General features: G+C 39.4%; 1 protein-coding gene across 2 annotated transcripts in view; it reads right to left on the bottom strand.

Moving 5' to 3' along the window:
- LOC126164812 (methionine synthase reductase-like) overlaps positions 1–14,854 on the bottom strand; it is a 93,840-nt gene that overhangs the window by 41,011 nt on the left and 37,975 nt on the right. For both annotated transcript variants that reach the window (XM_049920269.1, XM_049920270.1), the window contains 4 exons: positions 7,775–8,146; positions 4,515–4,617; positions 4,319–4,427; positions 4,133–4,229 (listed from right to left, as the gene is read on the bottom strand). In XM_049920269.1, coding sequence (XP_049776226.1) covers positions 4,133–4,229; positions 4,319–4,427; positions 4,515–4,617; positions 7,775–8,146 — 681 coding nt within the window. The remainder of the gene's footprint in view (positions 1–4,132; positions 4,230–4,318; positions 4,428–4,514; positions 4,618–7,774; positions 8,147–14,854) is intronic.

Below are 14,854 nucleotides of genomic sequence, written 5' to 3'. Positions count from 1 at the left end.
GGTGAATCTGATGGAACCAAACCTCAACTCCTTTGGTCCCTGAAGCATTATACCAATATATATATATATGAGGGAAACATTCCACGTGGGAATTCCATGCTCCAGATGACAGGCGTCAATGTGGTTGTGCAGCTACCATGATGCAGGAAGCCTGCATGTTCGTACATTAAAGATCTTACATTACGTCCTAAAAGAAACAAGGCATCAGAGGATACTCCAAGAGCATCGCAATTTCGTGAACCATACTAAAATGCATAATTGGGCTTATAGTGCACATTTGCATGTCCAGATTCCCAATGAAGTAGGCCTTGACCTATATTAAGCTTTTCAGTGTGGTTTTCGGGATGTAAATTTTTTTGAAGTACCAGTACTGTATTATCTCATGTTTGGTTATTATGTCATACTGAACACGAGCTAGAAGATGAAAAGGTGCACTTGAAATGTAGTGAACAGTTGAAACTAGCCAATAGCATGGAATTAAACACTTCGTTTCAAATAATTGACTGCCTCGGCACAAAAGATTAATAAAAGCCAAATTTCTTCAGAAAACCGACAAAAATAACTTAATTGTTCTGCAAGGCGATTAATGCGTGACTGTCAGAAACGTGGAAATAAAATAAGATATGAAAGTAATATTATTTTAGCCCTTCATAATTATATGGATGTATTTTATTTTCATTTGACGTGAGAGTAGTAAACGAAGAGAAAACAGCAAAATCACTAAATGTAAACACAGGTCACGTGGAGACTACCCATCTCCCCACTAGAATTCAGACTGCACTGTGCATCTGCAATATTTCCAGAGCCCCCCCCCCACCCAAATTGTTTGAGATAGGACGCCAAAAATTAAAAAATACTGGCTTTTCAAAAAATGTTCATAATTTTGTAGCGCACATCTTTCTGAACAGCCTGATACATAAAGCAAAACTGTTTGAGAAAATGTAAGATGTTATTTGGTCTCAAGTGTGCCAAAGTGCAATGCCACGCCTCTTCACATAGCATTCTTCTATCGTATGTCACTGTACTTCACTCTTGGAATTCAAATGTGAATATTTTCTAATGGATGCCACCAAATTATATTCACGAGAGTGGAAACTGAAATGTCCTGTGGAGGCTCTCCCGTTCTCAATCGGTCCATCTGACATCCTGCCCCTCCTAAAAAAAACAACTCGCAATTAATACTGGATGGGATTATTTGTAACTGGGAGAACAAGAACTCTTCAGAAAATTTGCACTCTTTATTGCCTATTCGCTAATAACTTTCTATTTTGTGTGACATAGAATTAAATATGGGATACATAAAACCATAAAGACAAGAGACAAGCAAGATAGTACACATTTGTTCAATCCTTAGGTCCTAGCATTTTTTCCTCTCTAATCTTGCTACAGCTTTACATGGCATGCTTTCCTTTCTGTGAAAGAATCTATTACTTCATCAGAGTTCGTCTAACATTTTGCTACACAAAAAATCCAAATGTTGTTGTCTAATATTGAAAAAGCTGTTAATACAAATAGTACCCAAGACTGGTGTGGTTTCTCGATCTGATTACGTCTGTCTGCTAGATGAAACTAAATAGGCCTGTCTAATATTGCAGCAACTGTAACACACACCAAATAAATGAGACTGTTTTGCCACAAATGGTCATTTTTGTAGCACGACAGAATATAATTCACTAAGTACCAATATCAAATAGCTATTAGGCCTGCAAAAGGCAAAAAACTTTATGTTAGGAAATAGTTTCACATTTCATTCATACGCTCCAGCTTCTCAAGCATGAGATCAAAAAGTAGTAGACCGAAATTTTTGTATAAATTTGGAATCATCACGTTCTTCCATAATTTGTGTGATGTCCCCATTTCTTCTCCTTCCTCTTTCTAACAAACAATTTTGTTATTACTAATTCTGTAACTATTCCTTGCAGTGTCAAGACTCACTCTCTGTTAACTTCACCAACCCTGCCACAATCACCGGTTTAGTTATGCTGCTTTTATTCTCCAGTTAGGCTTTATTACATGTTCGTACAACGCGTTTTCCATGCTACTCCCAGAACTGAACTTAAGCGGCTGCTAGTCAGGGACTGTACAACTGGCCCTTACTAGTGTAGCGATCTGGCGAAAACTTTTCTGTCAAAATTTCATTTTCTTGGACACACCGAGAAGATGATACGTATTGGTTAAAAACACTCATGGTTGCAATTTTAGTTTTTTATTTTTCAATGACGCGTTTCGCCTTATTTAGGCATCTTCAGGTTATCTTTTCTAGATGGATGCGAGAGGCACCAACATCTGCATAGCGCGTTCCCGTTCACAGGAGCGAGTAACAGAGTAAGATGGGGGCTCAGGTAGAAAGCATAACCAGTACTGTTAAGCACTGGTTTGCTGTATGCCACATATGGATTGGAAGAAGGTAATACGTGATCTTTCTTATCTCTTATTCCTGTTTGTCACTTATTTCCACACTGGTAGTCCAAAACTATGGATTTCACTAGTAATTATAACAAAACTGATCATTCGCAAACCCAGTCAACCCCATAACAAACAGCGATTGGCATTCACCCGTTCAGCTTGTACAGCCCCGACCCCTTTTTGTCTGCAGGAAAGTTTATTTCTATATGCGACTGGGATTCCTCTGGCAGAGACATCACGCACACGATGCACCTCTACAAAAATCAACTTATGATTTATTCACAAATCAACAAGGAATGTGTTCAAAAATGTTAAAAAATCAACATGGATGCGTTTCAAAATCATATGAATAATCGCTAGATCAACATGAGCTGTATGCTAGGTGCTTTGTGAAACAAGGTTTTTTCCCCCTCAAGAACACGAATTTGCCCCCCTCCCTCGTGAAACTGCCACTTGGGGCAGGCACACTAGTCCCCCCCCCCCCCCCCCCACACACACACACAAACACACAAATCTGGCCCTGCTGTGCATGCGTGAATCTGGCAGCTTGGCCACACCAGTAAAATTTTCCATGTAGCCTCTGGCTACTTGCTGCTACTGCTTGGACAGCTAACAGCCACAAACTTGTAGCCAGAAGCGGGAGAAGGTACTACACATACGTGATTCAATTGCGCATCCGCGTGAGCCCACTTGCAACTGCTCGAACAAATTTAATGTAAATAGTTATGACGTCATGCTCATCGGCAGCAATTTGTTGTTATGAAGCATTGCATAGTCTTCCTAAAGCCTTTGACACATTTTGCTGTTGGCAGACTCTTGTATGAGCACTGTGTTTTGTTGTTTGTGGCGCATTTCCTTTGCAGCTGAAGTTTTATTTTTGTTTTTTTATCTTGTTCATGTTTTGTTGCTGCAGTATTATTCTGCTGTAGCAGGATACAGTAATATCCTTTGTTAGAATATTGGTTCTTACCAGCCAAAACTACAAAAATGTAACTGAAAACTAAAACAATGAAAAATTCCCGGAACTGTAAAAAATTACCAAGTTTTTCCCGGTTTTTCCCAAATCTCCCAGTTGTTCCGGGTCGTATACACCCTGACTGAGTACCAATCTATCTTTTACTTATATTGCTGTGTAATAGTGTTAGATTTGTCAGACAATGCAAAAGTCAAAACAGGTCCAAATACAGTCATAAATAAATGTATACTACAGTCTTGTGTGAACTCAAGATGGGGGCTGGGCTGGGGTATCAACTGTACTGGTATCAGTGTGTGCTCAAGGAGGGAAACAGAGAAAAATCATTTACAATTCAACTGAAAATAAAGGCAGCATCGCAAACATGGGAATACAAAGTCAATGCCTCTAAAGCTAAAAGACTGACCCCTATTATTCTTCACCTTGTTCCTCTGTCCCTGAAATTATTAAAAAAAAAAAAAAAAAAAGTATTTAGCAGGCAGAGATTTACAAGAGGTTCTTCACCACGTCCTCATATCTACTCAGCTGTCCAGCAAGACTTGTGTCGAGTCTTTGTGGCTTTCAGGCTTCTTGTCTCTGCTGTAGCTATTCTATTTATGACAACTGCAAGTAGGAGCTTCTCTTATGTGAGATGTGATGTTAAAATAAATACGATTCTTCACTGGGGTACAGCAGAAAGCGATTCTTCATTTGTGGTGCAAACTTACAAGTATAGCAGTGGCAAGGTTTTCGACTGAGAACATCTGCATTTACCTGAACATATTTTGGACTAGTTTCATCACTTTCACGGGAAAACGAAACAAATAAGCGTGACAGGATCTGTTTCTCCACAAACTGCTGAAGTACTGACCTGAAAGTTAAAAACAGAGAATTAATAAATACACTCCTCCTGGCCTTTAAACTGCATTAGAAACTCCAGAATTTTTTATTTGCACATACCTATAAATAAAATCTCGTGAAGAATAGCGACAACCAAAAAATAGCCAGATTGTGCCAAGTTTCTTATTTTGAAACTTTAACTGTTCAGTTTCTCTTTGTTGGAGAAACCCTGTGAAAATAAATAAGCAAAATTGATTTTTTTAGTTGTAAAAAAGATAAAAAAATTTTAAAGATGAATTAAATACATTTAACCTACCAATAAATGGAGCAATTCCAGTTCCAGGACCAATAAGTATCAGTGGTTTCTCATGACAATGAGGCATGCGAAAATTGCTCGCCTTCCTAAAATACACTGGAATCTAATGAAGAATAAAGCTGTTACTCTCACAACATTAAAGAGAAGAGTAGTTACGATTTTGAATAATTTTAACAATCAATCTCTCTCTCTCTCTCTCTCTCTCTCTCTCTCTCTCTCTCTCTCACACACACACACACACACACTACTGCAAGGAGGACATATTGAAGACAATAAATATGGATATACTACATACTTTGCAAAACTCAACTGTAGTGACAACTTGGGAAATTTGATAAATGCATAATTTAGTGGTATACTATAATAGCAGTGATAAACCAAATATGATTAGTCAGACAAATTTTGAACTATCTGATCTTTTTTCCATGTCTAAGCCACATGACCAAGATAAAGCCCCCATTCTCTGATGTTGTGCAGGTTTCTTCATAATTGTGAGTATATTGTAAGCTTATCATATCTCATGTCATCTTCGTGGTGTAGCAATTTTAATGGCCAGTAGTGTATATCCTAAACGCGTACATATAAAGTATTTTTTTCTTTTTCACTATTCACAGGGTGGTTGTTGTTGTTATTATTATTATTATTATTATTATTATTATTATCATCTTTTTTTAACACAACACCATAATGCTAGTTCTCATTCATGTAGGCCTATATACAAATGTTTATCTATTCAATGCAATCGCTGAAGCTGTTTCAATAGTGTCTGACTTCACTGATCTCTTTCTGTCACTTAGAACTGGAACTAAATGGTATATTGAGAAGTACCTCTCCACTTCCACACTATTGACAGGTGCCCAAATTGCAGATAAAGCAGGTCTTCCAAATTCACTGTATTTAAGCTTTCCACAGAGTATAAGTTGCACTTTATCAGACTTCTTATCATGTCTCAAACAGTTAACAAGGTGTCAATGGAATGCTTTCAAATTATGGAATCTTTTTGTTATATTAATAACAGCAGAATCTTTCAAATATACAAAATTGTTAAGGCTTTTGTGGCCACTTATTGACAGACTGTCTGTTGGCTTCCATCACGTGATCTTCGATCGATGTTCGTTTGATGCTCTAAGAAATATTGGCTGAAGAACCTGAGACAGAAGACAACAGCCAGTTTGTCTTTTGAATACAGCTGTGCACCAGAAACTGCAGGGCTGTAGAGCCTGTCAGTGTTTCTGTAAAAAGTGTTGGCCAGGTCTGGTGTTGTTGTTTACATAGCTTCTGTAAACTTTTCATAGCAACAGATGTCGGATAATTTTTGCAGATGCTTTCTGTTCCTCATTTGGAGTGAGCACAACATTTAATGGTGCATGTCGAAAAACATCCTTCAGAATTTCTTTCAATAAATAAATGTTGTGTGGCTAGGGCCTCCCGTCGGGTAGACCGCTCGCCTGGTGCAAGTCTTTTGAGTTGACGCCACTTAGGCTACTTGCGTGTTGATGGGGATGATAAGGACAACACAACACCCAGTCCCTGAGTGGAGAAAATCTCCGACCCAGCCAGGAATCGAACCCGGGCCATTAGGCATGACATTCAATCATGCTGACCACTCAGCATTGTACTTGTTACAATACAGAGACAGAGGAGTTGAGTTGACTGTTGTTAAATGCATCAATATTGTTTTATAATGGCAAAATGGACACAGAGAAAGCAGAAAAGAAATCATTTGAGTTACATGCATAATGGTAAGTTATATGTATACGGATACAATAATAGGCAATGCTCTTCGTGCAACAACAAAGGGAGAGATTTGGGGAAACTAATGCTTGAAGGAGATCAGAATTCTGACAGGAGAGAGTGGCAAACTATCTCGTGGCCACTGTACAGATTTTTATATAGGTATGACTGCCACAAAACTGCATGAGAGTAAAAATGGACATACTGCATTGGGACACCCAGTATACAGTTGCTGAACAGAATATGTTCTGCGGCACAGGTGTTTGTTACACAGCTCTGGCTACTCGGATTCCCCCACCCAATGTTACTAGGCCCCTGATAGTCTCCTATGCTTTTTTGTTCCATTTCTGTTGCTCTTAACCCAAACTTTTCATCATCTCTGGACTGAGACTGGCACAGTATTTACGAATTTTTTTACGTCTGACCTCACATTCTCTGTAATGTGCCCCCAGCCGCCCCATTTTCAGTTCTGAGCGATAAGCCTAGGCACTTATATGTTGGCAGCAGTGACATTTCAAAAGTATTACTGGCCTTGTGTGTGTTGGCAGTAGTGACATTTCAAAAGTAGTACTGGCCTGCAGTTCTCTCTCATAATTTCACAGGTTTCTCGAGAGGTTTTTTTTACACTGTAATCGAGATATACACATATACACAAAGAGATGGGAATAAATGTTATTATCTCTCTCTTACTTTTCTGTCTGTGTACTGTATTTTGGATGTTACCTGAACAACAGGTGCAACAGCACCCAAGGTTGGACCGACACTCTTCTTACTATGGAGACCAACTGTGAATAACGATCTAGCCATCTCAAAACACACACTAATTACTTACCTGAAAAGGGAACACGAGACTCATCAGAAATTAGCAATATAATTCACTGGTGTGAACCTTAATTTTTTTCCTAAATATACTTATGTAATGAGGCTATTAATTATCGATGATGCCTTGCTCAAATTATCAGTTCACCTGTCACGAACGCTTCCACCGAGTAACACTATTTCTATATCAGAGTATAGTGTAGTATTTTCCTCCTAACATGACTTTGTGTCCAGAATGTCCTTATGTTTTAGTCTGTTGAAGATTTTTTCCCATAATTTAGGTAGTCTTCAGCATGTAGTTTTAACGGACAAATGAGAAGCATAAAATTATCTTTATTTCTTGTACTATACAAATGATGGATATTATTTTCCACCAACAATTCCAGTTTGTTGTATGAAAATATTATCATCATCTCACAGATGTCAGACACTGTGTCAACAAGTGACATTATACGCACGAATACTGGAAGTGGATGGAATTCTGATGGTATTTTCCAAAGCAGTAGATGAGAGTCACTTCTTGGGAAGCTAAGACATATTCATCATTTAGCTGCTAAGAATTTAATGTCCACTACACAGAATGCCAATTGGAGGAAGTAGATAATAGTTTGTGAGGTAAAAAACTGATTTTATGTTTTGACTCTAGTTTACCTATGACAATGTGAACAGATATAACACAATCACAGATTTTATTCAGAATTATTTACCCGAACATCCTGTTCCACACTGTCTTCGAGTTCCACAGCCGAGAGCCTTTTACTCAGGTCACAAAATATTTCTAGTCGACTTCTCAGCCAGTTGGTGCACAGGCCGCGAGGAATGACACTGAACACCACATGTGGGGGGGCCTCCGAGCAGGCGAGCGAGTACGGCCTCGGAGTGAGGCGCGGCAGGAGCTGGAGGACACGGGTGACCGGGGGCTGACACGACGGAAACGCACGTAGTAGTGTCACCAGGGTGGCCCCCGTCCCCACAATGCAGGCGTCATAGTCATGCGTGCCCTGCCGGCTGCACAGCTGCTCCAGCCGGAGTCGTTCCTCCGGCAGGGAGGCGTGCCCCGCCAACACTCTGAGCAGGACCTGTCGGGTCAAATAAAATGAACGGTGAGACCAGATCAATGTGGTAAGTGTGTAACTGTGTAATTTAAGTGTAATAGGAACCTATTTTGTGTGATTATAATGTATAAAGAGAAGTAGTAAGAATGAGGCAGTCTGTCACATTTTTAATCCTGTAGTCAATCACAACTAAGACTGTTGTTTATTTTAGTACCGTATTTACTCGAATCTAAGCCGCACTTGAATCTAAGCTGCACCTGAAAAATGAGACTCGAAATCAAGGAAAAAAATTTTCCCGAATCTAAGCCGTACCTGAAATTTGAGACTCGAAATTCAAAGGGAGAGAAAAGTTTTAGGCCGAAACTCCAAATCGAAACAAAGTTGGTCCTTTGTAATATGAGACACAATGTAGGTCAAATGAATGACTATACACCTACAGTAGTTTGGTTTGAGTAGTAAGCTTAGCAGTTAAGCTTTACCAGGTAGCCATTGCTATGTGTCAGGAGCTCAGTCCGTATTTCTACGGGTAACCTTCCTTTTTCACGTGCTTTGACTGGTTTGAATTGATTGCTTATTTTTCTTTGATCTGATAAGTGCCGTTCTCTTTGTTATAGGTGTTTACGTCACTCTAAGCTGAAAATGCATTACTGTACTGTGTCATGCATTGTTTGTCGCATTCTGACAATGAGTGTTTACAGCCTGTCGCCGCTAGCGGCATGGCTTGCTTTTGTGCACGCTACCGCCGCTTACAATTAAAAAAAAAGAGAGGAATCTTCTCATTAGCGAAACAATGGCAAGAGACTGCTATTTGTTGTTACTTACACTGCTGCTTTCTTTGATAATGATGAACAAGAATCAAATAATAGACTGCGTATGATAGATGATGTTCTGAATGAGAGTTTAGCAAAAACTTTTCTCCGTTTGAAAATCTTTGCAGACGCCTCTTTAGTACATTACATTCAGCACAGAAATAAGAGTCATCTTAGATTTAAAAATCTAGTCAATTGTCGTGCTTCATTTCTGACTGTATCACTAATAGGCATAAGAATAATACGAATATAAACATGACATGATACGTATATTCTTTGCGTTTGCTGTTGTCTCACTCTAGTTTCGTAGTTTATAAGGCAGACAGGATTTAAATGAGATAGCAGCAAACACGAAAGAAAACATGGCAAAATGTTTATATTCGTATTATACTTATAGTGAAGAGGATACTGCATGTGATTCACAATTCATATAGTTCATATTAGCAACCATCTCTTCTCATAGGTAGGCAAAAATTCAGAAAGTAGAGTTGGCCATATTGACAAACATCCCAAACAGTCTTGCCAGTCGGATTTTTGTAGGACATTGAAATGCTGCTACATTCAAAGATTAACAATACGGAATTTGTATTTACTTCGTTGGATAATGTATGAAAATGCAATGGTCGAAAACTGAGGCGGAGAAAAAAGCTCATCTTCCACCTTTTTTTTAAATTTATTTACTGACACAGAGGTTTTGGCACCAGTATTTATCTTTGTGCCTGCAAAGCATGCCTGTGTAGCGCTACATATATTCGATGGCAGAAGTTAGTTGTGGTGGCACCTGCCAGCATTTTTCAGAACTTCCGCTTACTTTGCACTCAATTCTAAGCCGCAGGCGGTTGTTTGGATTACAAAAACCGGAAAAAAAGTGCGGCTTAGATTCGAGTAAATACGGTAGTTATGCACAATGGAAGGTAAGAATGTAAGTAAATTTTATTAAGATGTACATCTTTAATGCATCTGCAACCTCCAGAACAGAAGTGATGTTGGAGTTAGCGTGTGTGTGTGTGTGTGTGTGTGTGTGTGTGTGTGTGTGTGTGTGTGTGTGTGTGTGGACGCGTGCGTTCGTATGTGCATGTGTCTCTTTTACTGACAAAGGCTATGGCTGAAAGCTATAGGCGAGTGTCTTTGTTTGTGCCTGTCTGCAACTTGATGTACCTTCTTTATAGTAAGCAGCAATCTGTCTTTTCCTACATTGTTGGTATTTCTACGTGGGGTTTTCATTGTTTCATAAAATATATGATTAAAATGAAGTGTCAACAACAAGGCCTTGCCACTTTCAGCCGAGGTTACTGACACGGTGTGAGGGTGCAGGCGGGACACAGGGGAAGAAGAGGGGGGGGGGGGTCAGGCAGACAGAGTGCTAGGTGGGGAAGCAGTAGGCCTGGGCAGCTGCAAGCCACAGGTGGGCCGAATTGAATCAGCTAACTCTGGCCATGACCTGCTGCCTAAAAAGAGCCAAATCATATTATTATGTAATATACATTTTAAAAAATATGGTCTTCAAAAATAATGTAATAATTCGAATTCAAAAGAAGGGAGGTGCCCACAGATATGACTTTCAGTTTAGGAAATCATTCTTGCATGATACTTACATGAACTATTTACATAAGAAAGGAAAAAACAGTTCAGCTGATAACAGAATAGAAGCTTTTGAAATGTGGTGCTACAGGTGAAGAGAATGCTGAAGACCAGATGAATAGACTAACTAACTAATGAGGTGCTATAGAATCAAGAAAAGATATGCCACAACTTTACGAAAAAAAAAAGGGATTGGTCGATGGGACACATCCCGAGTGACCTCAGCTGCTGTTTGGCTGCTCGGAGAAGGGCACTACTCGGGTGGCAGCAGCTGGAAACATTTGAAATGGGTGGACCAGCTCATCACCTAGGTACAAATTCGATTTTACAAGTGGGTCTGAGTCCACTTTAAGATGGGACTGGGATGGCACATTTGTGATGCATTTTTTTTCTTCTCAGCCTGTGACAAATTTGGTAATCACATCCTAAAATAATGGCTACCATTTTCACATCTTCACAGGTAAAATGGCTTTCTGCCTGCACCATTTGATTAAAGGCTTTGGGTTGCTCACTAACAGAAATTTTACACAATTAAAGTTTCCTTTTAAAAAAAGAAAAAAAGATCTGTGAATAAATTCCCTCTTCCTCGGTCAGTACCTGGATGCGTACAGAAAGAGGTGTCCGACCCTTTTCCATCTCTCTGGAGAATAATTGCCCAAATGCTGTGCTGTGGACCACTAGTGCCAAAATTGGTAGATTCTAGCTGTATATGTTGCCAGGCAGGGTGCTACATCAAACTGGGAAAATAGCTCACTGCATACAGGAATCAAAGTACACTGTTGCCTATGTGTACTATTTACTATCACACTGTCAATTTAAATGCCATTGGTGAGCACAATGGGAATATGGTAAGAAGAGTTGATAATGGCTAGATGGCTCACAGTACCAGACAGAAGGGGAACTTAACAGTGTAATCACAAAATGCCCCATTTTCCCCATCCAAAGCGAGCAGTGAATAAACACCTGAATCATCAACTTCATAAAAAAAGTCCCCAGGATGCAGCAAAGGGCGGGAGTCACTTAATATTTGGGAACTGACAGCAGCCTTCAATTATTTTTCCGCATGACAGGTTGATAAAAAATTTAATATTTCTGAAGTCCACAACACATGCGGTCTCACTTTGTCTGGTTACACTTGAAAGAAACGAGGTGCAGCTGAATAGCTTCTCAAATATATGGCGTAATTACAGGTTTCCACTGTTGGGAACTCTAAATGCTCTAGGGCCACATACGTTGTGTGTCATAATGACAACTCTACCAAGGGAACTCCACATTACTTTTTGTATGTCATCCCAAGAAGAATGCTGAAGATTAGATTGGTAGATCACATAACTAATGAGGAGGTATTGAATAGAATTGGGGAGAAGAGGAGTTTGTGGCACAACTTGACAAGAAGAAGGGACCGGTTGGTAGGACATGTTCTGAGGCATCAAGGGATCACAAATTTAGCATTGGAGGGCAGTGTGGAGGGTAAAAATCGTTGAGGGAGACCAAGAGATGAATACACTAAGCAGATTCAGAAGGATGTAGGTTGCAGTAAGTACTGGGAGATGAAGAAGCTTGCACAGGATAGAGTAGCATGTAGACCTGCATCAAACCAGTCTCAGGACTGAAGACAACAACAACAACGTCATCCCAATTGAAAAGAACCTTCAATAGAGACCTACTAATCATTCTAACTCAACAATCTGAGCTCAGATATGGACAATGTTGGCATAATAAGCCACACAAAAGTACTCCTGATGACACTGATGACTGTCTCTACTTAAAATTTTACAGCGTTTGGCTTCACCTCTAGACGAGGTACAAATTTTTATGGGACCTAGGTACCACATTCCATGCCGGTTCTATTCTAGGGTGTGCCACGGAACTCTATATTTGTCTCAGTTGTACTGGTTTTCTCACATCGAGCCATTCATGAAGACATCCCTGACACTACAGCATCTGATGTTGGGTGCACAGGTTTGAACTCAAATCAGAAGTCGGCTTGGTTGATGCCAGGGAGGGTTCCTGTTGGTGTTTTGGCTTCTGCTTGCCCAGATTTTTCCATCCAGTGTAGACTTCCTGAGAGACTGTTGCATGTGTTGAGTACGAATTGGAGCTTTTAAGAGAATAGACAGTCAATATGTCAGTAGTACACCGTCATTTTCAAAGACTGCTCTTTCAATGACAACAGATAACAGCAGCAAATTTTAATAAATGTACACAGATTCCATGTAAATGAGACACAGCAAGGCTGTTTCGACAAACTGTAAAACTGTCTGGTCCCAAACAGTTTGCACGTTATATGTAACTAGACATTAACAACCCTAATGTCTTAATCAGTAGTTTCAGACAGGTGATCAAAATTAAAAACTAAATTAACAATTCATCCCCAATTACATTTCCATAACTTTGTTCCTGCTCCCTCTAATTTCTTGAGGAAACTTGAGAAATTTCTTGCCAATTACATGTGAACTGTTAATACATTAGGTTATGTGTTTCCTGAACCACAATTGTTGCACAGATTTATAAACTGTTCTACACTATATTGACTCTCCTAACTATGAGACTACACAGTGATCCATGCATATACAGCCACCCACCCTTTTTCTTTATTAGTCTTACAATATCATGCTATTCACTCATATTCATTTAGCTGTATATGTTCAGTTTCAGAAATTGTCAAGTAATGTGCAAATAAGGAGAACACATGTGTTATTATTTCACTGCACTTCCATTTCCCTGTATTTATGCTGTATAGATATTACTCCTTTTTTATTCGCAAAACTACTTCTATTTGGATGGAAAACAATACATTAATGTTCTTACCGATTTCTACTAGGTGCAGTATTTCACTTTGCTAGCAACTGTTTCAAATGTTGTGGCCTGCTTACTTCCTGCATCCAGTGAGCTAAAGCTGCAGCCAATGGCCAGACGAAGTATATTGTGCAGGCAATGCCAAACCACACGCCATGTTGCTGCCATTCTTGCAACTGGCAGGTTCCAAACCCTGTACCACACAAAGTCTGAGCTCACCCAACTGAGTAGTCCACTGTACAACTGCAGCTTTCTTTAGTCTTACTGTTTCCTCTTTAAAGTACATTTTACCCTAAGAACCTTTAGTGAAATATTAGAAATCTCCGGAATAGTGACCGCTGACAAATGTCAAAGCAGTTTCTTACCTGAAGCAATCGGATGCAATTCATGTTGCATCTCGAGTAACAGACTGAGAGGTGACATGACAGACAAGCACACATGCAGACACTTCCCTCTCCTGCAAAATATCTGAGCTCTGCATGAACACATTCCACAGAATGATGTATTTGAGCCTCGTATTGTTTGAAGACTGATGCAAACTTTAAAACAGTGTAACTGCATTATCCACAATGTGCCTTATGCAATTCAACAATGTATATTTGAGGTTGCTATTCAAAATGTCACTTGCAAACACACATACAGTTACACAATTGTCTTTTTTAGGAAAAGATTGTAAAACAAGTGTTAATCTCTTCCTTTTTCTCTAATACCTTCCTCTCAAGAGACTTCCTTTGTCAATTAATTAAGGATCCCTTGAGGGATGTCTGTTTTTCTCTCCTCTTATATCACAAATTTAGCATTGGAGGGCAGTGTGGAGGGTAAAAATCGTAGAGGGAGACCAAGAAATGAATACACTAAGCAGATTCAGAAGGATGTAGGTTGCAGTAGGTACTGGGAGATGAAGGAGCTTGCACAGGATATGGTAGCATGGAGAGCTGCATCAAACCAGTCTCAGGACTGAAGACCACAACAACAACAACAACATATATTTATTAGTTGGGCCACAGCTATCCCTCACATCACTGACTGATTGCATCGGCATAGCATCACAAGAAAAAAGACGACACGGGGACCAAAATCAGCTCGGTATGACATCTCAATGTTTTCTTCACAGTTTTTATGGCACAATAGCTGCTTTACTCATATAATGATTGTTTGCTATCAACATTGCCAAAGTTAAGATCATAGTGCAACTGGCATGTGAGGAATGTGTCTCTGGTGTCAAGACTTGAGACACTGAAGTTTTGACCTCATGAATATCACGACATAATGAAAGGTTGGAATGTAACACGCTTTTTCTTATCTCTATTAACCATTTGACTGGACCGTGTTGCTCTATCTTGAGGCAGTACACTCCGTCCTTGAAGATGCCAAATCCACACCAGCTGTAAATCTCAAACACTAGTCACTACAATGTAAATTCACTTGCTGCTTCTTTATTGTGCATGTATTTTACCTCAGTTACTACATTCCATATTAGATTTTACAAAACCATAGATTTAATAATGCTTACAACAAAAATAGGCCTTTCTTATGTAGCTCT

This window comes from Schistocerca cancellata, chromosome 1, assembly GCF_023864275.1.
Source record: "Schistocerca cancellata isolate TAMUIC-IGC-003103 chromosome 1, iqSchCanc2.1, whole genome shotgun sequence".
NCBI classification, from domain to species: Eukaryota; Metazoa; Arthropoda; class Insecta; order Orthoptera; family Acrididae; genus Schistocerca; species Schistocerca cancellata.
This window is presented reverse-complemented; position numbering and strand designations above follow the sequence as displayed.